The sequence below is a fragment of the Arctopsyche grandis genome, chromosome 5, assembly GCF_051622035.1.
Source record: "Arctopsyche grandis isolate Sample6627 chromosome 5, ASM5162203v2, whole genome shotgun sequence".
Lineage (NCBI taxonomy): Eukaryota > Metazoa > Arthropoda > Insecta > Trichoptera > Hydropsychidae > Arctopsyche > Arctopsyche grandis.
This window is the reverse complement of record NC_135359.1, coordinates 21109255-21136218: the sequence shown is the minus strand read 5'-3', so window position 1 is coordinate 21136218 and position 26964 is coordinate 21109255. Positions and strand designations below refer to the sequence as shown.

The 26964-nt window shown below is 33.7% G+C and overlaps 3 protein-coding genes across 6 annotated transcripts in view; 1 reads left to right on the top strand and 2 right to left on the bottom strand.

Moving 5' to 3' along the window:
- Positions 1 to 15495: 15495 nt before the first annotated feature.
- AQP (aquaporin) lies at positions 15496 to 21849 on the top strand. 4 transcript variants are annotated; one of them, XM_077431720.1, is made up of 8 exons: positions 15525 to 15624; positions 15717 to 15891; positions 19252 to 19435; positions 19856 to 19978; positions 20060 to 20211; positions 20285 to 20423; positions 20844 to 20945; positions 21279 to 21849. In XM_077431720.1, exons 2-8 carry the CDS (start codon positions 15841 to 15843, stop codon positions 21500 to 21502), a joined length of 975 nt encoding a protein of 324 aa, XP_077287846.1. In that variant the 5' UTR covers positions 15525 to 15624; positions 15717 to 15840; the 3' UTR covers positions 21503 to 21849. The 4 variants fall into 4 exon arrangements, with proteins under 4 accessions (XP_077287848.1, XP_077287846.1, XP_077287847.1 ...); XM_077431722.1 differs by lacking the exon at positions 20844 to 20945 and having other exon boundaries at positions 15496 to 15624; XM_077431721.1 differs by lacking the exon at positions 20844 to 20945 and having other exon boundaries at positions 15566 to 15891.
- On the bottom strand, positions 21754 to 24016 carry LOC143912436 (aladin-like). The gene is made up of 6 exons (XM_077431719.1): positions 23776 to 24016; positions 23107 to 23696; positions 22821 to 23033; positions 22591 to 22751; positions 22314 to 22515; positions 21754 to 22233 (listed from the first exon to the last, which is right to left on the bottom strand). Exons 1-6 carry the CDS (start codon positions 23893 to 23895, stop codon positions 22074 to 22076), a joined length of 1446 nt encoding a protein of 481 aa, XP_077287845.1. The 5' UTR covers positions 23896 to 24016; the 3' UTR covers positions 21754 to 22073.
- Positions 24017 to 25179: 1163 nt separating this feature from the next.
- Positions 25180 to 26964, bottom strand: part of f (espin protein forked) — a 44684-nt gene continuing 42899 nt past the window's right edge. Inside the window, exon 12 of the mRNA XM_077431649.1 lies at positions 25180 to 26960. Coding sequence (XP_077287775.1) covers positions 26552 to 26960 — 409 coding nt within the window. The 3' untranslated portion in view covers positions 25180 to 26551. The remainder of the gene's footprint in view (positions 26961 to 26964) is intronic.

Below are 26964 nucleotides of genomic sequence, written 5' to 3'. Positions count from 1 at the left end.
AACCGTACGAGTTTTCAAATAAATGTTTTAAAATCAGAAATGTTTTTATTTAAATTATTACACTGAAAACAATTGAATAATTAAAAAAATACGCTGCAAATAATTGAAAGCTACTCTGGAATTTATTATATAGGTACATACATACATAATTCAAATTTAAAGTGATTGCTTATTAAGTTAGACTCACGTGGAACAGTTCCGTTTTCCCAAAGCAATTTTTCCGCCTTTGTCGGCAATTTTCCTGGAATTTTCCACGCACACACATACATGTAAACCGGCGTCGAACTGTCAATCGCAAAGTCGAGTCCTCTCGTGATCCTGATAAAGCGAAGGATCCTTTGCCATCCGGTGCGTGATGCTGTTTGCTTAATGTGACGGAAAAAAGGAAAAAGCTGCGCTGGACCAGCGGCCCGCGGGCACAATCATTCATAAATCTCCTTGCGCATAAGCTCGGGGAGGCCACCAGCTCCCTTAAATGCCTTCCGTTGGGATAGAGGGTGTGTAGGGGGAGAGGTCAGGCCCTTGAAATGGGGGAAAATTGGTTTTGTACACACAAATAATTTCGTTACGCGCGCAGCCTCGACGTAAAGAATATTATACGCCAACCTTAGTCAGCGGATCGGAAAATGAGATCCAGTTACGCACTACACTTATAAAACTTCTCCCTGTGTGGGTGAGTAGCCTTTTTTCTGACCTAACCCCATCGAATCATATCCAAAAAACTAAAGGTGAAACGTAATTGGTTCAAAGGAAAAAATAGCACCATTCATTAAATCGCAATTTTTTTTGACAATTACTGTTTGAAAAGTATTTACATATGATTTCCAATCCATATAACATAAATTACATTCGCAGCCAGAAGTATAGCTCGGTGGCAGTGTTAATGCTAACCACCGAGAGATCCCGGATTCGAGCTTGGTTTGACCTTGATTAAAAATAATTTATTCGGAGCATTTCTGCAGCAAGAGGGCGGTCTCCCAAGAGATGGTCAGACCAAATCAAAGAACTGATGGGATGCTTCAACTTCATGGGATGCAGAGAATCGGGAGGAACGGATCGTCCATCAAATTCCACATGATATCAATTACCACGACGCTCAGCATTGAGCAAACAAGGAAAAAGATTTCTGCAGTGCTGCTGGTCAGACTTGGATATTTGTGACTCCACGTCGATCATTTCCTATTAGAGTTTTCCAATTTATCTGGTTTCATTGTCGAAACTGTTCCTCATCAAATTGGCAAAAATATTGTTGCGTGGACGTGAAGAAGGGGCTTCCAGGATCGGAGAGAAAGACGCAGGAGGGTTGTAGAAGCGGTTTATTCGTCTGCTCTCGTCGGCGCTCCAGGTCGGAATGGTTTCCAATTCGAGAGCGCCCCATATTTATACATATTTGGGCTCAACAACTATTGGTCGATGAGTCAGACGATTCCATTGGCCGTTACATACGGCTCATTCATACGTAGAGGCCATTTTGGCGGGAACGAGAGATCAGGTGATCTGCGCTAGTAAACCATCGCTCCACGAGCGCTACTCACCTAATATCTACGTTACAATATCCTACCTACCATTTGTCACTACTATTTGAACATAATTTCAAATTTATAACATATAAATTTATATACACATATTTGGCATCATGGTAATTAAAAAAGAAATTACCAAAATTACAATATTATCCAATTTTACCTATCATTGTAGACTTAATGCTTGTTGCAGACGTAACTTTATTATATACTCAAAGTTATATAGCGAATGTTTAAAGTACTATGTAGTTGATAGAATCATGAATATTCAAATGTAATACATTCACACATTGTATGTACATTAACGGATCCGGTCGGTCAGTTATTGCAAAAGTTTGCCATCACTGTCATAAAATTCACCAGGGTCCTGCACATGAATTTTGATACTCGAAACGATACTTAATCATTATTTCATCGCACTCGTTCGACCGCTTAATTCAAATTAAAACACAATAATTCACTTTACACGGTTCAACTTGCAGCGACGGCGTCATTCGCGAATTTATGATGGCAATTTGTCATCCATTGACAAGCGAACGTAAAACTGTTTTAAACTTTTCTCACGCGTTGCATGACTGTGAACAAAATCCGCCTAGTAATAAAAACAACTTGATTCCATATATTGACGTTCGCATAAATCATGTCTGAGTACTTTTATAATCTAATATTTTTATTCCGACGATTCAATATTTTATGAACTCTATTCATTGCGGTGTACGACTGTTCGCTTTTCCTCTATTGTTCGAGAATTTTCCGCGAGTGTCCGCATCCGCATCCGTTGGAAGAAAATTAAATGAAAAGTCATCGCACGAGAGGAAATTACGCCTAGAAATGGGCCATAGTTGACATGAATAATGTAACTTATTCAATCGTATTTGACGAAAAGATATTCAATTTACTTGATATTTTTTTATTAAATTAGGTTTTTTGCAGTATACAATATGCTACAGTCGAATTTTCAATTGTTATATACTTTGTCCAGTCGGAATGAATCAACTTACATATGTACGTGGGGTAGACGGAATACATTCCAACTAGTCAAAATATGTTACAAGTGGAAAATCTTAGAATGGTTATATTTTAGATTTTGATATCATTCATTCTGTTCTTATTTGTATTCCGTTTTTTTAATCCAAATTTTTGAATTTGCTTCACAGAACTTTAAATGCGACCTGATTTTGATGTATTTTATTCATATGACTGCTTTTCATAGTACTAGATATTATTTTATTGGATTGAGAGCAATTTTATGATTTAATAAGAACGCATGCTTTTGATATGGAGAACGTATAAATTAAATCCAGCACAAAGAGGTCGGCAACAACCGGAAGCTTCTAGCATTTCGGTACAGGAAATTGTGCATTCGCACGCTCCGGAGCTTTCGGGGTGGGCGCGAAAACGAAAATGAATAACCAACACTCCCAGATACGGCGTCTCGATGTTAAGCAATTTAGGATTAGGCTTAGAGATATCTTCAAGTACCTAGTCTATTATATAATATTATCTAGAATATAATATAGGAAGCACAAGGCGTTTGTTCAATTTTGATGTGATAATGGGTCGACGTCACATTCACGCTCGAGCTTTGTTCCTTCTCTGCGAGTTTCGATGAGCTTTCGTTTTGCAGATTCAAATTGATTTTGCGGTTTAAAGGAAGCTTTTACCGTTTTGTTTACGTTATCAAAATTGCACGTGGCAGCTGCCAATGATTATATTTCTCGACTGAAAGAATCGACTCGACGCTGAGGTATTTTGGAACTGATCGAATCTAATTTTATATTCGTTATACAGGTACATAGACTCAACGTTATTACAGATTCGAAATTATACATACTTAAATCGAATATCCTGAATTTATTCATTTATAATTTGTGTCCTGAAAGTTTGGTATTCGGTATAGAAACCTACGCCTTGAATTGATATTCAATAAGTTATATTATAGTTACCTTTTAACTGTAAATGGTGTCAAATTTCTTTAATATATTCATTTGTAATTATGTAATGTATGTCTGTAGTCAATTTGTGTATCTTGAAATTCAAATCCAACAACAGATTTACTGTATTATATTACAGTTTAAAATAATACAACAGTATGTTACAAACATATTATAGAAAAATTGTTATAATTGAAGAAGACGTGTGAGTGTTGCATTTTCTATAGATAGTTTAACATCAAGATCCATTAAAACAGTAGTTCTTGGAAAAGTTCCTTAAAATAAGATTATAGATACATATGTAGTGAATCAGATACCACCTGGGTCCAAGATTCAATCGGCATGGGAAGGGATCGATGTTATTCAATTAGTATGGAAGGCGATCACTTGTATATCGAACTGTACTTGGGTTCAAATTCGACATTGACTTCCAAGTCTAGTTTTAATACCGACGATTCGCCTTACATAATTTACGCGAACGACTTAAAATTATGGGGTCTCCTTCTCGGCGTACCTTTATCTTCTTTGCCGAAGTTCAAGCGTTTCTCCCTCTACAACCCACGGGGTAGATTCATACCCCATTCACCACGACCGCTTCGGGGCAGAGCCGTAAAATAAATTCCATTACGGTGAGCAGCCATTTTTCTCACCGCATTAGCTCTGACAACTAACGGTTAAGACTGACGGTTCTGTTTCGATGTCTGCCAAAAGTGAACCAAGAACGAGCGTGCAAAAGTGAACCAAGACCGACGAACGATGATAATATACAATATATTCAGTTTTTCAATAGTTTCCGGAGGCCTTTGTTCAAAGTTTAAATTTTCCGGAAACTTTCTGTTAAATGTCTTCATAAATACAATGCTTTGTTTTACCGTTCCTTGAAAATTTGCACTAGCACAGATTTCTTACGATTCTCAAGATTTGATCTGATGATTCTCCCGCAAAAATGTATAATAACCTGGAAAAATGTATAATAAATTGTAGCCCCAAGTATAATAAATTGTACTTAAAAACATTTAATACAGGGAACCGAACCGAAAAACGGAATAGCCGCTATTTTTGCCGGAACGAAAACCGAAACCGAACCGATATTTTTTTGCGGTTCGTTTTTTCTGTTCGGTAAAATTAATATATGTATATACTTTGGGAGGGATAGCATTAATGGACAAACATACGGGAATGTATATAAAAAATATGTTTTTGAAACTTTTAGAAAAATATAATATCGATATCAAACAAATCTACTCTGTTGCAACATATAATGTACCTGAAAACTTTTCCTTTCATTGAAAACTGTTCTTTCCCTCATCTCATCGGAATAAAATGTGTGGCACATACTTTAAAATTAGCAATCAAAGATTCTATTAACGATTCCGATTTAAATACAGTCACATGTGAAGCTTGCGACTTGGTTAAAAAGTTTAAAACCCCTTGTCTTATTTATTTATTTATACAATTTTAGCTAGTTATAATGAAATTTAACGAAAATGATACTAAAAGACTGTATTACTAAATGGTACATACATTCGATGTGTTAAATTCTTTATTGTTTTGTAAAGAATTTTGTTCAAAAATAATTAAACATTATGGAGTACTATTTCCTTGAATATATGTAAATTGATCGAAATTAATGTCATCATTGAGACATTACGGCCATTAAAATAATCCACGATGAAATTGCAAAATGAGCAAATGACGTTGAGTGATTTTTACGAGATTTGGATTCAATCGAAATTGAAACTACAAAACTTAAAAATAGATACACCCATACTTTTAGAATAAAAAACAACTAGATTATTTCTAAACTGTTGTCACACTTTTGTTCCTAAAAAGCAGGGCCCGATGAAAAGTTGGTAAACCTAGAGAAAATCAAATAAGTATAAATAAAAAAAAATGTATTTTGTATGCAGTTTCCTCCCTCTATTCTGCAATGCTTCAGCGGAAAGCTATACATGCTAGGAAATATTCTTCTTTGATATTTTAATTATGTACCTATGTATATGATCACAATAAGTTAGTATAGCGAAAAGCCGTATAAAGAGAGGTATATACGGTGAGGGTGTATTTACATTAACTTGCTAATATTTAAATACAAGAGAACCGAAAACCTAAAACCGAAAATCTGAACTGAACCGATTTTTACCGAACTGGAACGAAAAAATAACGGCTCGGGTCCCTGATTTAATATGAATACGATTGTACCTCTTTTGACGGATTTACAAACTATGATACAATTAGGTCTAAGTTTCGAACCACGAATGAAAGCATTTTACTCTAAAAAATGACGGATAATCGAGGTAGAATTTTCAATTCAAAAAATAATTAGTAAAAACATTAAATTTTTAAAATGATTTTGCAGAATTCCTCACTACATATACATACATATATATGTACATATTTACATACATAAAATCATATTATTTTGCCAATTTCAATCTCCCAAACACTTATTTAGTCGAGGAGTCATATACATATGTATGTATATATCATAAGAATTTAAAATTATTTTCATTTGTTTTGATCTTGAAAAAACGATATATTGTTTCATTTATTTATTCAAATTTGACTGACAGCTAAGCTACTTAAAAAAATCAAACATAATAGCAGAGCTGTGGAGTCGGAGCATTTCAAGCGGAGTAGGAGTCGTAAATAAAGTCAACCGACTCCGACTCTTTATTATTATCTTTATTACAATATGTCTCAACTAGAGTCTCCACGAATAGATTGAGATTTATTAATTACTTTATAAAAATCATGAATTTAAATAATATTATAAATAAAATTGTTGATTTGCTTTGTATTTTGATGTTTTGCGGCCAAAACCGATTGTTTCCTCCGTCTCATACTTTTTTTTGTATTTTCATTTTTATTCTGATTTTGTATTAAATTGATTTGTTTGTGTAAACAATTAATACATATACACAATGAATGTAGTTACTTTTTATTTATACCTATTTAATTACAAATAATTAAATAAATTTGGTTAAATGTCAGTTTTTAGATATTTTTTATAATTCCTTTAATTTTTTATATTTTAAATATCGCTATTATTTTCATAACTCATAATTTATACGTTGACAAGAAAATCGCTCAAGCTGGAGCCGGAGTCGCTAAAATTTGAACCGACTGCCACAGCCCTGGTATTTTCTAACGTGCAAAAACAAATATGAAAATTGTAATATGTATGTTTGTGGAATATATCGATTGTCTTATAAAATATATGATTGAAATGTACTGTTCATACAAATAATGATATTATTGAAAACACATCCACTGCTCGTACTAAACCGCAAGCTCTGCTCTCAGACTAGACAAAGCTTTCGTAAGCTCCTCATATTCCAAAACTCAATAACGGAAGCCGAACCCGATTATAACGATCAGGCTAATGTATTTAATGCATAAATTCGATTGTCAATCAACCGCATCGTCAATAATTGGATAGCCACTACACATTGGCATAATTTGACATGTGTAATAAAATTTTGCATTAAATTATAAAGAATTTATTAGAAAATTAGTTATGAAATTTCAAAATATACCACATATGTATGTACATAGGTATCGCTTTCATTAGTCATAATTTAAATATCGACATGTACAGAATGTGCCAGTCAGCGTCGCGTTATGGTGATGAGTTTACTGGGCATGTCTTGTTGCTCAACTGTCAACAGACCGGCTCCCAATTTCGTTCATAAATAATTCATACGATTCAAATTCGCGCACGGACACGAGCCGTCAAATTAAACGGTCCGTCCGTCACATTTGACGGTTGAGCGAGCGAACGGCAGCTACATACATACATAGAAGTTTCGCCGAATTTCAATCGCACTGAGACACGAAGCCAAAGTGGGAAAACAACAGAAGCAAACATTTTTTTGTTAAAAGCCCTATATACATACATACATACATACATACATATACCTACATATATGTATATAAACGGGTCTACACACGTCATCGAAAGGTCGAAAGATTGTAAAAGCAAATATCGTAAAGCAAATATCGAAAATCGAAAGATCTTAAGTCGAAAGATCAAAAAGAATGTATGCATGGTAAACGGTACTATGTATTATATGTATATATAATATCGGTCTCCGTGACGAGACAGAATGTTAAACGACAGAAAACACAAATATCAGAAGGCAAAGATCTTAAAGCGAAAGATAAAAAAAAAATGGTGCATGTGAAACGGTACATACTCACTTAATTTGCGCGAGCAGAATACGGGAGGAAAAGCATGTTCCTCTTGTTCCTGTTGTATCCTGCTCGCGCAAATTAAGTGAGTATGTACCGTTTACCATGCACCATTTTTTTTTTGATCTTTCGACTTAAGATCTTTCGATTTTCGATCTTTGCCTTCCGATGTTTGCGTTTTCTGTCGTTTAACATTCTGTCTCGTCACGTAGACCCATATAATATACATATATCAGTGGCATGCGGTGAAATTATCTCTCTTTTTGTCGTACAGTCTTGCTTAATGTGCGCGAGCAGGATACGGGAGGAAAAGCCTGTTCCTCTTGTATCCTGCTCGCGCAAATTAAGTGAGGCTGTACGACGGGGGGAGAGATACTTTTACCGCACGCCACTGATATATGTACATACAGAGGTGTGCCACAATGGATGGACCACTAAGGTTAAATAGTAAAACAGGCTACTGAATGCAAATGTGAACAAAACTTTGTGGAATTTAAAATTGAATATGCTAGTTAGGGTTCAGGTAGTGACCCAAGTTGAAAAGAAAAAATAGGGGTTGAAGGGGGATGCAAAATCGGCCAATTAGCAGTTTTCCGCCTTTGGCGGTGTCAAGACGTTTCAGGAAAAAAAAATTATATTTTATTTCACATAAGACTTAAAGTATTTATTTAAATTTTATTTCATTAATAAACCTTTTTTTGTTCATTACTAGTTTATATTACAATTGTTCACGTGTTTTTAATTTATTTTTTCTGTATATTAAGTGATTTTTAGTTTTTTTCAAAGACCACCTAAAAATAAAATAATTGACCGTGTTAAATTTTTAATCGCGCTAAATATTTTAAACCATGTTAAATATTAATGTGCGCGCGCAGAATACAGGAGGAAAAGCCTGTTCCTCTTGTTCCTGTTGTATCCTGCTCGCGCAAATTAAATGAGTATGTACGTGAGTATGTACCGTTTACCATGCACCCTTTTTTTTTTGATCTTTCGACTTAAGATCTTTCGATTTTCGATCTTTGCCTTCCGATATTTGCGTTTTCGGGCGTTTCACATTCGGGCTCGTGACGGAGACCGCATTAAATCATGTATGTACTAGTCTTATTGAATAATACTAATACGTTATTATTAGTATTATTAAAGATTGGCACTGTATCTTTTCGAAATGCATTCAAATTCATATCATATAGAATAGGTATATTATAATATACATACATATATTGCCAATATATACTTTGCGAATGCAATTCTCCTTAGGGTGATACAAGTTCAAGCACACACACTCGTACATACATGATCTCAACCATAATCCGAAGTTGGATAAAGTTTGTCTTGTGTGCAATTCCCTCTGAGGCACCGATCCTTAAAGGACATCTTGTCTAGAATTGGCACACGTTACAACGGCACTTGCACTACAGTTTCAAATGCTTACCTAAACTTGGATTATTGATTTTCAGATGTACTTAATTTTGAAACAAGACCCAAGTTCGAAAAATTATTTGATTTAAACTAGAGATATACAAAATTGTACTTACATGGTATTTACAAGTATATAATATGTATTATATTATAATATACATATATAGAACAAAGTAGAGTGCAATCCCTAAGACGATCGTTAAGGGGATTCGCCTTTAAAAAAATCCCCGAACGGCCCTGAAGAGAGACTCACGCATATATATTTTTCCATGTGAATCCTGAAGGAGCTGTTGTTTCATTTTTATTACAAACCTAAAGATACCTTAACTTTTATTACAAATTAAACAGCACTGGCTGTAGTGAGATACGATCACTTTTAACAATACGTGCAAAACGCAAACCATATATGTATGTATTGTATTATATTACGAACACGAATCTTCTATTAATAATTATGTTATTATAATATTCACCTAAAGATCGATATCAATAGTTTAAAGTTGTTTTAAATTCGGACGAGTCTTCGTATTAATTCATTTTTATTAACTAAATAGGATGTTGGTAGTTTCTAGGTACATAGATTAGGGTTGCCATAACTGTCGAGATGCCAACAGATATTTAGGAGTTCAACAATAGAACAAACGTGCAGTTTTATCTAAATATTCTTAGCTCGTCAGTTATTTAGACTATTGGAACACTGCTTATATTTTCATTTTGGTGTCATAAGAAAAGGAGGTGGACAGAGAAAGTGCTGGTATGGTACCCGAAATAATATAAAGGGATGAAAGGAAGGCCGCTAGAAAGATGGGTGGACGATAATAGAAAAATGTGTGGGCTGAGATGGAATAGAGGTGCAAATGTGCGATGACGATTTTTGCGCCCCCAGATTTTGAAGCCCGGGACCGTCGCTCCCTTCGCACGGCTCTGTATATATGATAATAATTTAATGTGACATGGTGAATTTCTCGACGGTGAAAAGGTCATACGGTGAATTGACTGAACTTATGTACACCTTTCATTCCTACATTTACTTGTTTTTCTTTAGTTATTTTTGTCTGAATAACTTATTGCTAGATATAATACTGGGACAGCTGACTCATGAACTGGGACTCGGGACACATATCTACATATGTACATATAAACCGGGACGTATGGTAGCCCTAATGACCATCTGTAGATCCATTACTATTTACACTATTTATGTATTACTTTGGTTTATGAAATATTCGTATTAAAATCTAAATAAGAAACCCAGAATTTTCCATAATACATATGTACATACATATATATGTACATATGTGATACGAGTATGCATTATATGTACATATACATATGTGTGATATGTATGTATGGATGCCTGGGTTTACGATAGGGAATCCAGTATAGCGATCATACAAACTTTCTAAAACTGTGCACTTACAAATATTTATATGTATATATTTTTAAGAATATTCTACCTTGCCACTCCTCACAATATACAAATGAATGGATGTATGTATATTATATTTATTTATTAATAGTTTTGGACCATTGTGGCATTACAGGAAGAACCTAATGCGCCACAATGGCCTATATTTAACAAATATAATACAAGTAAAAAACAGAAAAATTAGAAAGCAGAAAACATGGTAAAATAAAATAATAATAAAAAAGAAACAAAAGGAAAATAATAATACAATTAAAATAGTACATAAAAATGTACAAAGGAGAAAGAAAAAGTAAAATAAATCAAACAAAATATGAATAAAAAAAAAAAAAAATCACAGCGAGGCCCAAATGGAAGAGAGTAGATTAAGATTCCACACATACATCACATTCAAATTAAGAAAGTAATGATGAGCGCAGGTTACCAGATAAATATGTTAAAATAACATCCGATAATCTACGCTCCCCAAGGTGGAAAATATCACATTCAGGGACGGCAGCAACGATTTCATTGAGAAGTCGAATATCTCTTGGAATAGGAGCCATTCGAAAAAGAACTGTGCGAGCAGCAGGTACAACCATCAAATGATGATGTCTACCACGCACATAATTATTAGAGACATAAAGTCCCAACTGTTCCAGCAACAACGGGCATGACGTATTACCACACAATAGCTGGAGAACGAAACGAGTTAACGAGAAGTTTCTCCGAAGTTCAAGGGAATTATACCCAAGCATGCCCAATATGTAGATACTAATAATCACTCTGTAATACTAACCCAATATAATATATATATGTAGATACTAATAATCACTCCGTAAATAATAAAATTGTGACTTATTTCAATAGCAATCTTCGCGTGTTGGAATGATTAATTTACGTGTCAGGGGGGAATCCTCAACAATTACGAAACAATAGATTGGACAATAGCGTGCTAAATGGTCTTTCCTACAATTAATACAGCCTTTTTTTTGTACTGCGAAATACATAATATACGATAAATGTACAAATGATAAGAGCACGGAACGAGACAAGGGACATTTTACACGCGTCACGAACATTCGAACAGTTTCCACTAAACGTCATACAAGTATGTCGCAGTACTACCATTACATACGATGCAGCTTGTTGATGCTGATGATCAAAAGTGCATACTCGGATCTGAAGGGCGATTACGATACTGAAGCAGTCACTAATGCGGTTAAGTGTCTCCGACAAATCACGGACAGGCAATTTAAATTTGATCCTCACGGATTCATGGTGATAACCAAGACGTTCAATATGTCACATACAGCTGATGATGTGTTGAACGAATATTTCAAAATAATCCATCAGTATCAAAGCACTACTGTTATGGTGATAGGAAACGATCAAGAAGACATTCACTGGAGGAAGGATGGAAGTAGTGTCGTCACAAAGAATGATGAACATGCAGATTCTGACGATTTGGGGTTCACATTCAACGAAGATGTCTTCATACAATCTCATCTTCTCTTCATAAGATTGTCTGACATTTATGTTATAATCGTAGATGGATATCGTATGTTCAATAGCAAAATAAGGCAATTGGTAAGAGTGCCTTCTTGGAACGCAAAAGCGAAGATGATCATCTATATTTCGGCTATTACTAGGAATCAAAGAAGGATGATGATGTATCCCATGCATATATTGAGGTCTCTTTGGTCTTATCATGTAATGAATGTAGCTTTGCTAGTTCATGATTGGAAGAATCGATCAGTGATAAACATATTTTCATGGAATCCTTATGATCCACCTAGAAGATGCGGAGAGAAAAATCAGAATACTCAAAATTTGGCGGAATTGTACGACAAGTGCGTCTCTGGATCATTGACGAATGAGGTAGATCTATTTCCAGAAAAAGTACCTAAAAACTTAATGAAATGTAATGTTAGTGTTTTAGGAGTAATTTGGCATCCTTTCTTGAATCACAATAGAACAGATAAATTCGCTGGATTTGATCGTAGCATTTTAGATCTTATAGCGGAAAGGATGAACTTTAGTATAATTTTAAATACTACAGAGCCCAAATGGGGAGATAGATATGAAAACGGATCATGGAATGGAATGTTTGGCAGCTTGAAGAAAGGCTATGGAGAAGTAGCAATCGGTGCTATATACCCAGATATTGAAGTTCATGAAGATTTTGACGCTACACTGTCTTATTTGCAAGATTCTTTCGCTTGGGTGGTACCCAGAGCTAGAGAGATACCAGAATGGGAGAATTTAATCGTTATATTAAAGCCAACCATGTGGTTAGCTACAGGAGTTGTATACTTCATGTGCACTTTAATTTGGTACGGCCTAGCCAAAGTTCAATGGGAGACCGGTATAAAACTGAAAGGATACGTTCCGAGCATTTTGGATTCGTGGTGCATAAATTTGGGGGTCTCTACTGTATTCAGACCGAATAGTGATTCCTTCAGGGTGTATTTTTTATTTTTCTGCTTATACAGTATGATTTGGTGCACTGTATATCAGACGAAACTTATCACGATATTGACAAATCCGACATATGAAAAACAATTGATGGAAACTGATGAGATTTTAGATTCGAAAATTAAGTTTGGAGGTAATATATATTTTAGAGATCTATTCAATAATTCTATAGATGAAAAAGAAAATTATTTTTTCGATAATTATTTAGAGATGAACGTGCACAAAGTGTTGGATCACGTGATTAAATACAGGAATGTAACAGTGTTGACTAGTAGATTGTACGTGAGGTACTTATCGGCGACTACTTCTCGTTTCAACGATGCACATGGTATCCCGCTGTTTTATACAATAGAATCGAATGTTTTCTCTTTTCCGATTGAAATAGTTGTCGTCAAAGGTTTTGCCTTCTTAGAAAGATTTAATTATTTGCTCTCGCTTTTCAAATCTAGCGGACTTATACAACGTTTGTATATGAGATTCGATGAAGTGACTAAGAGAATTACAGCCAAGCTTGTAAGGGAGAGCAACGAATACGACGATGACGATGCTTTGAGCTTAACACTGGAGCATCTTCAGGGAGCTTTCATGGCTTTGCTTCTGGGAACTATTACAGCGACGATAGTGTTCGTCGGTGAAGCTGTAATTTACAGAAAAATCAGAGCAGGTGAAAAATCTGGTAAGAAACGTCATAGAAAAAAGTGGATTGAAAATAAAAATGTTAAAGAGAAAAGATACGATGTTCGAATTAAAAAACACTTGATTTTTTACCCGCATGGTGAATTTATCAGAATGAGTCATTGGCTCGACAAGCAAAAGAGCTCATAAATAGAATAATACAAATATATTGAAAGTGACTTTAATTTTGTTTCATTTATTGTAAAAAGGAGGACTCCCGTCGAGGACTAAAAAAATAGAAGTCAACACACGTGTTTTTCTGTGTGATCCGTGGGTACATTTCCTTTAAATAAATAACGGCTGAAAAAACCAAACCAAGTCTATAAAAGTTGCTGCATTGAGCAAATTAGTGCTAGAATTGGTTTAAACGTGCTCTGAGTTACATTTAAGTATTGTATTATTTTATTACAAGAAAAATTATACCACAAAAAGAATACTCATATCACTTATGTAAGTAAAATTATATTAATAATGGGTATTATTTAATTTTTACAATGGTTAAAACTCATGGTTATTTCTTTGATTTATATAAGTAATTGAAAATATGCTATTTTTGCTTTGAAATCAATTTTATATGTACTGTGAAATTCATTTATATTGTATTTAAATTTGTACAATAAATCAAGTAAGACTATTAAAAAAAACTAGCTTTATTCATTTTTTATATACAATACCAATATATTATATGTACATACATTTGAACATCTTATTTAAAAAATAAACTTGAAGTTTTGAAATTAATTAACATATTCATATGTGAATATAAGAATTGAAAATTATTTTCATTTGTTTTGATCTTGAAAAAACGATATATTCTTTTATTTATTTATTCAAATTTGATTCACAGCTAAGCTACTTAAAAAAATCAAACATATAATAGTAGCAGAGCTGTGGAGTCGGAGCATTTCAAGCGGAGTCGGAGTCGTAAAAAATCAATCGACTCTGACTCCTTTTTATTATTTTCTTTATTACGGTGTGTGTCAAATAGTCTCGAATTCTATTGAAGTAAATCCATTAATAAATTGAAATAATTTCTTTATAAAAATCATGAATTTAAATTATGTACATTATGCATACAATCTTTGAATTGCACGCATTTTGATGTGATGTCGCCAAAACCGATTGTTTCCTTCGTCTCACACTTTTTTTAATTTCATCTTTACTCTCATTTTATTAAATCGATTTTTTTTATTTGTGAAATTCATACTACAAGTTGGAGTCAATTTGAATTGACTCCACAGCCCTGCACAATAGTATGTATGCATAAGTATAATACAATTTTCATTAAATTTATTCAATGTTTAATCATCTTTTATTTTTCATTTTCATACACATTTTAATTTTTACAATTACACCAAAAATTGTAATATTATCTTTTCATATTTCCAAGATATCAAATTGTTTACAAGCATACATATAAACAGTAAAATTTTCTACTAAGCATACATATCAAGAATTTCACACACTTCCCCATTGCCTCAAGGAGTTACGGTTTACCGTTCAACTTACAGATCCCCTCCTCTATATAAACGGCCCTGGACACTGAAACTTTCATCCCACATACACATTTCAGTATTGCTCGCATACAACTTGAACACACCACATCACTTAACACTCTCAAGACCGACAAGCGAACACGCCGTAAATTCCAGAATATTAAATTACACAGTCGTCCGCTTCCAAAGCCAAAAGAGCTCCATTCTAAAATTATTAGATCTATATTGAATATGCACCTCGTTTAATTTTTTTAACAGGATTGTCCACGTATATAAGAGCACGCCTGCGGTCGGCGCGCGCGCAGTCTATTCCCAACGACGTCTAATTAAAGATCAGCTGGGATGATGCGAAAACCAATGGCACAGATCCGGGATAACAGCTGGGTCTATTACGGGAACCATATCGGCTCCGGCGACATCTCGCTTCAGAACCGCCAACTGAAAAGTATACGAAGAGGGACCCTGAAAAGTCGCCGTTACATAACCGACCACCGCTCCAGGTGAAGTACGACGGGAATCTACCTCGAATCTACACGGTCCCGTCTTTCCGAGGATTTCCCGTCACATTTTAGATTATTTTTCGTGTTCTTAGGATGTCCAGTGCGTAGGGATCGGTTTGGCTTCCATTTAACCGGGAGATGATAGTGCGGTGACGCGAGTGCACTCCTCGTGATACTGTACTGTGATTTTCCGATTGTAACACTGAATTCGGCGAAATGAAGATCACCATAGATGTCCTGGGCATCTTTTTGAAGATCGTCATCAAGGTACAAAAGTTTTACTACGCTTAATTCAATTTTAAACCAATTTTTCCTTTCAAATTACAAACCTTCCTCTTAAAACTGAGCTATGAATAAGTCTAACCCCACTGATTCGACAGTCAACGGGCCCAAAATAATAATTCACTGGGGAGGAGATTAGAATAATTATAAATCACGTTTAAGTGAATTTGAATAATCTAATACAAAATTTAATTCAAATAATTATTGATTATAATTTAAATAAATATTGATTTAATTTGAATAATTACTGACTCGCCAAAATTTTTCGATATATTTAATTATTTTTGATATATTAAATAAATAAATGTAATTGAACTTTGAATACACTAGATGCATATTCGTTTTTACTACATAAAAATAGAATTTAAATAAATATTACAAAAAAAAATATATGGACCCCTACAAACAAACCATCATGATATTTCTTAAAACAACAATAATAAATATCAAAAGACTAAAAAAAAGAAACGTCTAAATTTATAACGCGATATTCTAAAAATAATAAAGACATCAAATAAAAAAAATACGATTTATTTGAACACATGCTTTGCGACATGTGTGTTTTTACGTTTGAATTATGCGCGATTTATTTGTATTAAAATATAATAAATATATTTTCTGAATGCCTTGCCTTTTCAAAGTTTAAATACCGCTTAGATGAATAGCCCAATAGATCACGCGATGTTCAAATCGACTCTTAAAAATTCATAAGCACGTTGTTATTTACTTATTTATGTACATATAATCAAGATTTGGTCGATTGAGATTCGCTGTATTATTTGCGGAATAATTTGGCTTTTGGCAAGCATTCGAATTTTAATGGATAGCCATTTGTGTGTCAAGGTGAAGATGTAAAGAACTTGAAATTAATATTGTACGAAAATAAACAGTATTTTTATAAGCTCTAGCCGTATCTAGTCGATCTAGCGTATTTCATAACGTGTTATAAAATCAAAAAATCCGCATTTTTTATTCAAGTCAAAGTAAAAAATAAATGAAAATCCTTTATTTAGTGTAATCAAAATAGAATCACAATATCAAATATTGGTCCCCTCTTGTTCATGTGACATACGCGGTGTTGTTGTTTTAATATATGTATGTATATATGTACATATGTATGTGTATGTACATACTAGGAGTGGATTGGACGAGGTCGACTAGATCAGTTTAAAATGAACAGTTGATCAGTTTTGTCGAGCCAAGTGTGTCGAGTGTAATTTTTGCCAATTGAACTGTAGGAAAACCGCTGTAAACATCCAGTTAACAGTAAATAAATATCATATGAATGTACAATTTCAATAGTGAAGAATGTCGTTGAATACCTATAGATAAATTTTCCACTGCAATTGGATTAGTTTCATACTGCGATTGATTAAAGTCGGTAAAATATGTTTAATCTGAAAATATTATAAAATATATTCTCGCGGTTGGTATATATCATACATCGTATACGATAAAAATGTATTGGAAAATAGGGTGAACCTGGAAAAACTCGGAAAATGCGTGACTTTCTGAAAAATTTCGCTTTTAAAAGCGTCGGTCACGCGTGAAAACCGTCTCTCGAGCTTTTCCCGCGTTTTCAAACTTTTTCGGACAAAAATAATTAACACGCAAGTCCGGAAAATTTTATACAACTTCACTTTACGAGCGATTAAATTTAATTTGTTGTGCGAAAAATTCGCACTCAAACACGCCGACCCTTGTACGACACGATAACCCTTTTCAAAACCACGGCCCTTCTAGTAATATTTAATTTTAATATATTTGGAACAAACGGAACGAACGTTAAATAGATATATTATAATTATGATTTTATTAAAACAACTAAAAAAGTAATATCTGCTATAACAGTTTACATAATACATATAATGTAGAAATATATTATAGACTAGATAATTAGGATGACTTGAAAATGTGCTCGAATTAATCAAAAATTCCCTTCTTCACCTGTCACCTCAATTATGTGATTTTTTTTATATAATATGTAAAATAAATGAATGTAACTTATTTTATGTAACCATTCTTTATCAAATTTGGCAAAAAGAAAAAAATCTGTTATTTATAAAAGGGATAATATTTTTGTCACGCCTGTAAAATAAATTAAACGAAAAATGTCAAAACGACATTTAATGTCAAATTAACATCTCTAAAATAGCTCGCACGACAGTATCGGCGTTCGCACGGCAAATCAAACGTCAGACGGGTTGCTCGTAACAAAAATAAAATTTGACTTTTCAGTGAAATCATAACCAGTCACATTTTCATTGAGTAATCGTAATATCTTAGCAGCTAACACTTATTTATTTAATGTTTAGGTTAGGTTAGGTTAAGTTAAGGTTGTCCCTATTCATTTAAGATTGGTTTGTTAGAGTCGGTATTTATTTTTGTCAAATTTTATTTTGTTACTGGCAACCCATTTGACGTTTTATTTGCCGGGCGAAAACCAAATCTGTCGTGCGAGCTATTTTAGAGAGGGGCATTCTTTTTATTTGCCGGGCCGATAAATGGTACCCTTTATAAATATAAACACAGAAAAGTAAAGCCAAAAAAATAAGCTCAGAGGGCTGTTCAATAGTAAGTCAATAAGGTTTTAATTTTATCAAAAAAAAATTTGGAATTTTGATATACATAATTTCCGATGAATAGTCAATTAAAATAAGTTATCGTTGCATTTATTGTGTTTGACTTGAAAATGGGCACTTAAGAGAATCACAAAACTCAGTGGTTTTGCGATGAGAAACAGGTGCGAAAACATAATATTCCGGGTCAGAAACGCGTCCGTTAAATTCAAATATCGGACGATGGAGTCACGGCGGAAACAGGCTTTCGGAAAATGTCCGCGGGACGGAAATTGCAAACCGTTCGATCGGACGGCATCCGGATATCCGGAAAAGCGCGCGAAACCAAAATACAGCGCGCGCGTTATCAATCGACAGGCGGGACAGATCGATGCGAGATGACGCTGGAGCGAAAAGGACGCAATTATGCATCAACGCGTCCCTGGCTATGACGCAATAATGCGTCATTCGAACGCGCGCGCTGTACGAGATTATACCTACTCACGTGTGGAGCTATATATTTTTGTTTTGATAGCAGAAATGGCATCGTTTGCCTTTTGCGAACGAAATAATCAATACTTACTGGCGACGGCGATGTCTCGATTCGCAGATAACATTCAGTAGTATTATCAATTACTTATCGCCGACACGATACTCTTCCATAAAATACTTAAGAATATATTAGCTCCACGCTTGTAAAATGGGTACAAACTCAGGTATCGCTCTATTTTGTATTATACTGATCATTTTAATATAATTTATTACATATTTATTGCAAATATTTAAGGTCAACAAGATGACTTTCGCCCCTTTGGTCGTTTCGACCCTTTTTATACTGTTGACATCATTGCTGGCACACTGTGCAAGAAAACTTACCACAAAGTTGATCAAAGATCCATTCGTTAAAATATTATTTGAAGAAGCCATAGCTGCTGCTGAACTTTGTGGATGTTGTTTTGAACTCATCATCAGTAAGTATGATTATATTACAATAAAAATTATAACTTTGCAAATATCTGCGTTCTTTACAATATGTAAATTAAATCAAATAACTTTCTTGTACAAACTAACAAAGTACAGCATATGTATGATTAAATAAATATACCTATAAAAAGAACAAATTTTAGCATAAAATCTAATAAATGTAGTATTAAAGAACTATTAAAAAGCTTGTGTAAACAAGGCTGTTGTACAATTGTCGTTTTGGATCTGAATTCAAATCGTCAAAGGGAAAAAAGCAGCCCAAACTAATTTGAGCCAATTTAACTCGAACTTCTGGAACATCCATTTCAGTCGTATCAATGAGATTGGTTACAAACTAATATCTAGATATATAAAGATAATTCATAATTTTCACCAAACCATATGTTATTAACAAGTGTGTTTTACAGTTGCAGACAATTTTGGTGTTGCGACATATGCAATATTTTTGTTCGTGTTGACGATATGGTGGTCTCTCAACTGGGGAGATGCAACAGCCTGCCCTTACACACATTTAGAAGAGTACGTAGAAGGTAATTCAACCATAAAAAACTATACAAGACGTTTAAATAAATCAGCAGTCCAATTTAATAAATAAAAACACTCTTTTCAAGGTAAAATCGATATAAGAAAAATGCTTCTCAAAACATTCGCCGAATTGACGGGTGGTCTTCTCGTCTTTAAATATGTACAAATGTACTGGGCTTTGGAAATATCCGACACGCACAAAGACCGAGCGTTTGAAGACTGCAAAGCAGATCTACAAGTAAATGTTTAATGCTGAATATTTTATCTATGTTCTTTATTATGATTTATTAACGATTTTTTTTCATTTTAAGGTGCCTATGTTTTACGGGGCAATCGTTGAAGGTATTGCCACGTGTATATGCCGATTATCGTCCAAGTCTTTGGGAGATTTGAGTCCTAAATTCGCAACAGCCATCGATTCCTTTATCGGAACATCTCTCGTCGTCGCAGGTGATTAGAAATTCTGCCTTAAGTATTTTGCACGTTTGACTAAAATCATCATTATTCTGTCCGAACACTCATACACCGTCCCATCATTAACAATTGGTCTTTTTTGTTAAGATCGTATGTAAATCCACCATCTTCTTCATCTACATTATTCCAAAATCTCATACTTTAAAATAAATTTAGCCAATTTGTTCTCGAAGATACCGAGTCAAACAAATTAAAAATTAAATTAAGTTTTTTAAGAAACAAATTATTTAAGAAATTAAAAATATAGCAAATTATGTACTTTGTTTAAGAATACTAACTAATCCAACTGTAGTAACATAACATACATCAACGCTCATTTTAAATGAGTCAGAACAAGTTCACCGTCAATGTAAATAACGCTTTTGATTCATGCATTCACAACTTGTACAATTGCAGGGGTACTGTTTAGGAATACGGAATATATCTTCACTTACTTGGATAGATCGACCAGTTCTGATTTGAGCGTATCCGTTTTGTGCAAAGTCAAATTAGGAAAAGGTACTCGACAAATCCAAAAGCTTGTATTTTTGTATGTTATTGACAACACACCTATTGCTGTATATAATGAAAAAAAAAGAAAGACAGAAAAATGACATAAATGCATCCGCACGCTTGCATTTTATGCAAATGCGTTAGTTGTATCTGTGCCTTACCTAATTTGACGTATGCTGTGTATGCTATTATAATCACAACTAATCATTAAGTGCGTAGACTATTGATTAACATTAGAATATCGTTTCAATTTTGTGCATGATCAGTTTAAACGAATATCAAATTCAATTATTTTCCAAGTTGTGTTACCGTGGTGACAGTTTGTATGTTTATTTTCAGCTTTTGACTATTCCGGAGGATACTTTAACCCGGTCCTGGCGACTTCGCTGAAGTACGGCTGTGACGGCAATACGATAATTGAACACGGTGTTGTTTACTGGGTAGGAGCATGCGCCGGAGCATTACTCAGCATATATCTGTACAAAATGCCATTCGTGCAAAAATTCATACACGGATCGAGCGACACGAACGGAAGTATTTGGGACGAATCAAAAGAAGAATAAGCGCGCTTGGAGTATCCTATCAAAATTTCCATGAAACTTTTTTCAACGCAGAAGACTGGTTTACTTTATCCCTACGAACAATACAATGTTAACGATTGTTACTTTGCACGATGTTGAAGTTGTGCAATTGTTTATTATATGTACAATCAAATTTAATAACTTTAATATAACAAAATAAATATTAAATATACGAAAATTTTAGCAGAGTTTTGCAATACGATATTATTATGTTTAAATTTCTAGTCATTGTTAAAAAAATTCATATTTTATTATGTTTAAATGAACATTGTTGTAAATATTCACAAATTTTATAAATTTATTGTTGAATAAATTAAATTATTTATTTCATTTGTTTGTTTATTTATCTTGAATACACTATCTACATAAAATAATCCAAAAGCTGTATGAAATCCAGAATTTTTTTCAAATATTAGTAATTTATTGGTTGAAAGTAGAACTTTCGAAAGTAATTATAAAACATACAAAAAAAACATTAAAATAAATAATAAAATGATTAAATGACAAAGCTAAAATTGGTTGTAATATCATAAAAATTGATTATGTATACAATTTAAAAGGATTTATTTTCCGATTGTGCTACTTTGTAGATGAATGGAAAGTGTTGAACTCGTCCACTAGACCAGCCAATTGTAAGACAAGCTCCCTCATCAAAATTCTTTTGAAAAGCTATAGCATTCGGAACTTCATTTTCTATTCCAGCTATGAAACAACTGTAAACAAAACAGTAAACCGTAATTTAAATAGACTTAAACAGATAAGAAATTTATTCTAAACAAAGATTGTATCTTACCAAGGAGATATTTGTAAAGTTAGTTGCATATTTGTATTGAAGACAGCAACTACTGACGAATCTTTAAAAATTATAGCTAAGTGGTGACCTTTGGGACTCCATTGCAAGTCGAGAACTCTACCTCCAGCAACTTCTCCACCAATCAATTCTATTCTTGTTAGATCTATGACAGGCACTGCGGTAATCGGCAAATTGCTATCAACTAAAAATTGTACAAAAAAAAACATTAAATTCTGAGTTGAAATTTCAATGTCTAAAGAAACAGATTATGTCGCACCTGCAAACAAAGTCGCATTAACAAATTTAAGCGCATAAACAATAGGTTCTTCTTCAGTAGCAAATAATAGCACTTGCGAACATGGAGACCAACGTGCTGTCTGAACACAACCACCACGAACTGACCATCTTTCCGCTTGCCAAGTGGTCGTGTCCCATACCCTGCACGATAAAAAAACATACTATGGTCAGTAAAAGTAAACATCGACAAGGTAAATATGTATAATTTACCTGAATATGATACCAGTCGTAGCAGCGAAGAGCCTAGATCCGTCTGGTGACCATGTCAAATGTGAAATGCCACCACCAGCTACTCGTCGAACAATACATGGTTCACCTCCGGAAGGATTCCATACGTTGAGTGAATAATCTGCAGCGCAAGCACTGACTAAATACTCTCCACTGGGTGACCAGCTTATACTTGTCACCGGAGAATGACCAGGACTGCAATAATTAAAAAAAATATATTGAACTGAGATTCCTTAACAATATATAAACTTCCAATTGCTAAACATACTTGATTAAAATTGTTGCATTACTAATCGACGGTTTTGTAAATGTGGAATTGGGGTCGACTGTCCATATAATAATACCGGCTTCACAACCAATTGCAATTTCTGACACTGAATACGGTCTCCAAGCGATCATCGAAACACCTTTCTGTGTGCTGCATTTCAACAGCGGTACCAAATTTGAATCCGAACTATATATTCTAACGTTATCATCTGCGGTAGCGACAGCTATTTTAGAAGTGTGAGGATGCCATGCCAAGTAGCGTACAGGCGAACTTGTCCAATTCCTTGTATGGGAATATCTCGAGGTTAGTTTAGGTCCCAAATCTTTTAGATGAGGTTGGAATACATGTCTTATTTTGGTAAGTATCGTAGCTACTCTCAATATGTATGAAGCGGTGCACATGAGCAATTTGTTATCTATTCCATTTTGAGGTTCTGCGGCCACTTTTAAAGCTTCCACGAAACCCTGTTTGCACCATATGCTGGTTAAGCGTTTCAGTAGGTTATCTTCAACCTCCAAATACATTGATACACCTTCATCACGGGTGGTTGAAATGTCTCTCGTGACGTTTATTGATGGATGGTGTTTTGTCTGCAAAGTGAATTAAAAGCATAAAACGTATATGTAATGATAGATTTCATAGCTTTTACAATACTTTTAAAGTACTTACGGAATTGGTGAAACTGGATATGTTGGCGAATTCTTTTCGCATGCAACATACGCCATTTAGTTCACAAAGAGCAATTTCTCCTCTTGGTGGTAAGCCTGGAAATCCCTGAAGAGATGCCATTAGTTTGTTTCGATTTCCAAGTGAGATATACTCGAAATTAGTGCGAGCACAGTGTGATCGTTTGAACCGGCAAACACGCGGCCGTTGCAACTGTCACTTTACTTGACAGTCTATTTATCATAAACGCTTATAAATACGGCCATAATAATTCATACTCTAATTTAACTTCTCATTTATAAACATGAAAATTTTATCATTTAATACAATGTATATGTTTTAAATGATGTTTAGATCTTAAAATAATTATTATTTTGGTAAGGTATTTTTGAAATGATTGCCTAATTCTTTTGTGCACAAGCTTAAAATAGCACATAATGGTAATTGGATTATTACTCACATTGCGATCGCCCAAAAGACGATCTTTGCCTTGAAAATCGCGAATACGGGATATTTGGTAATAGAGTTCTCGTTTGTATGATGGTCTTTTCGGCTACCAGATGTTCCGTTGGTTCGGTGATTACTAGTCAAATGTGAACTGGTCACAGGACAACCGGTCGCTCTAGATCGGTCACACGTGATACCCGTCACACTAAAACTGGTCACGAGAAAACTGGTCACAAGAAAATCGGTCAACCGATTTTAGGGTGTGACCAGTTTTAGTGTGACGGGTGATCACGTGTGACCGATCTAGAGCGACCGGTTGTCCTGTGACTGGTTCACATATGACTAATAGTCCGTTTACCGTTCCGTTATAGAGATTTTAGTGACTTTTGGGCGAGCGCTTTGTGGGCAATAATCACCGAACCCACATAGTATATGTTTATTTGAACTATCCTTTATATTATTATGGAGGATAAACGAATGAGACGACAGGCATGTTAATGCACGTGTTTATTATATGACAGCTGAAGACAGAGTGAGTAGCGGCTCTCCGAACCCAGCCGGGTTGGTCCCCACTCGCAGGAAGGCAACCAAACTCGACCATGTCGTATAAGCGAGCCGCCACATTATACTGCATTTAAAATCCTGAAATATGTTTTAGAGAGAGCTGATATTAATACTTCTTAAGAATTAGACCTTAAGAAGTATTAATTATATCTAATCACTTAGATACACTTACATTTAGGTAAAGGTTTTAAGTGCTGCATTTATTTTTGAGTAATCTAAAAGTAAAAAATAAAAATTGAAAATAATAATTTTTGGGTGATATTGTGTAAAATTTTAATACATGTAAAATGAGACAAAAAAATTCTTCACTTAGACTGTAAATTTTGTTTTGTAGTATGTAAATATGTAGGGAGAAAAATAAGAAAGAAGAAACCTGCTTTAAATTTGTTTATTTTTCAAATCACAACAACATAATCATATACATACATATCTTTTACATTACATATTCCATATTTTTCATTTTCAAATACATATTCACAACAAAATAATAAACTCAGACTCGAATATATTAGGAATATAAAATATACAATACACTAAACCCGAGTACCAAGTACGCAAGGCAACAATTTAAATTATAAAGCAAACTGTTTTTTTTTATATTTTTAAAATTACCATATTTTATAACGACCGCATACAATGAATTTTTCTAATGAAATATTTAAAGCCGTTATAAGAAGATTTTCAGTGTATTTAAAAACTATTTTAAGTTTTCGTTATTGTCTGTACATACATACATAATTGAGTCGATTGGAAAAACCCTTATAATGAAGTGGAAAAAAAATAATAAATGAAAACTTTTTATTAAAAAATTTATATCGTATGATATTAAATTGTAAAAATATACATACACATACGTCTTTATCAGTCGCGCAATATTAATACAAAAGTACATACATTATTTTTTGCACATAAGCAATAATTTGGTAGTTTGAAATACATATATAGTTTCGCTTGTAGCATTTCAAGGGATTATAGCATTTTCATGAATGCTTAAACTAATATTGCAGCTAGTGTCGGTATAATACTTATAAATATATTATATTAAAATTTTATCACTAGTAGTTTTCTATAAAGCGCATAAAATAATTTAAAAGCCATTCGAGTTTTAATGTGGCAATACAATTGAGTTTATTTTTTACCATACTTACAAGGTATTGTATTTTTATTTTTCATATTTTATTGCACATTTATGACTGACATTATAATACACGAATTAGCCTATATTTTATGAACGTAAGTGATTAAATATCAAAAAATACATATTTTACCATACAAACAATGTTATTAAAATACACATATGGATTTTTAAATGTAGGTCTTTAATAATTTTTATTTAATTTCAATTATTATCTATGTTATATTTCGTAAAATTAAATAACATTCAAGGCACTTATCTAAATTGGCAAAATATAATATAATTAACATTTATAATGAATAATAATATCATCGTTTCTGAGTCATGGAAAGAAATATTATTTAATTAATATTTGGGGTATCTTAACATAATTGTAATACAAGTCATAGAAATTATGAAATCTTGCAAAACACAAAGAATTAAAGCGAAGAGAAATACAAAATTGGTAGGGATAATGTTCAATAATACATAAAACATGTTTTTGATAAATTCAAGGATATAATGTACAAAAGTAAATATTATAGTTATTTTAAAAACGACTCTGCCTTCCTAACGATATGACTTAAGAACTAATCTAGCATATTCCTGACTTTATGTATTCTACATATTTAATAATCACAACCAAGCACACAACTAATCCAACAAGTTTAACTTACTATTCGTTTTTCTAAGCTGAGCTCTCCATGGTATAATTTGTATTTCATCATCAGAATCATCGTTTCTTTTATTACCATTAACAACTGCATGCTTTCCATTTCCATTTACACCATTTCCATTCAATTTAGATTCACCATTCATTTTCATATCCCCATTAGTGTTGCTATCTCCGTTCATCTTGTGACCATTTTGATTTTCATGATTTTCCTTATCACCGTAGCAGTGTCCGTTGCGATCTTCGGAATCGACTGCTAAATTAATGTTATCTATTGACACGGCTCTCTGATGAGGCGAATATGTGGAATTACTGCGCCAACAATTATCAGTATCATGGTAAAACCCGTTCCGTGGTTCGTCAACAACTCTCGGCGTGTAAATAGTTGACCTAC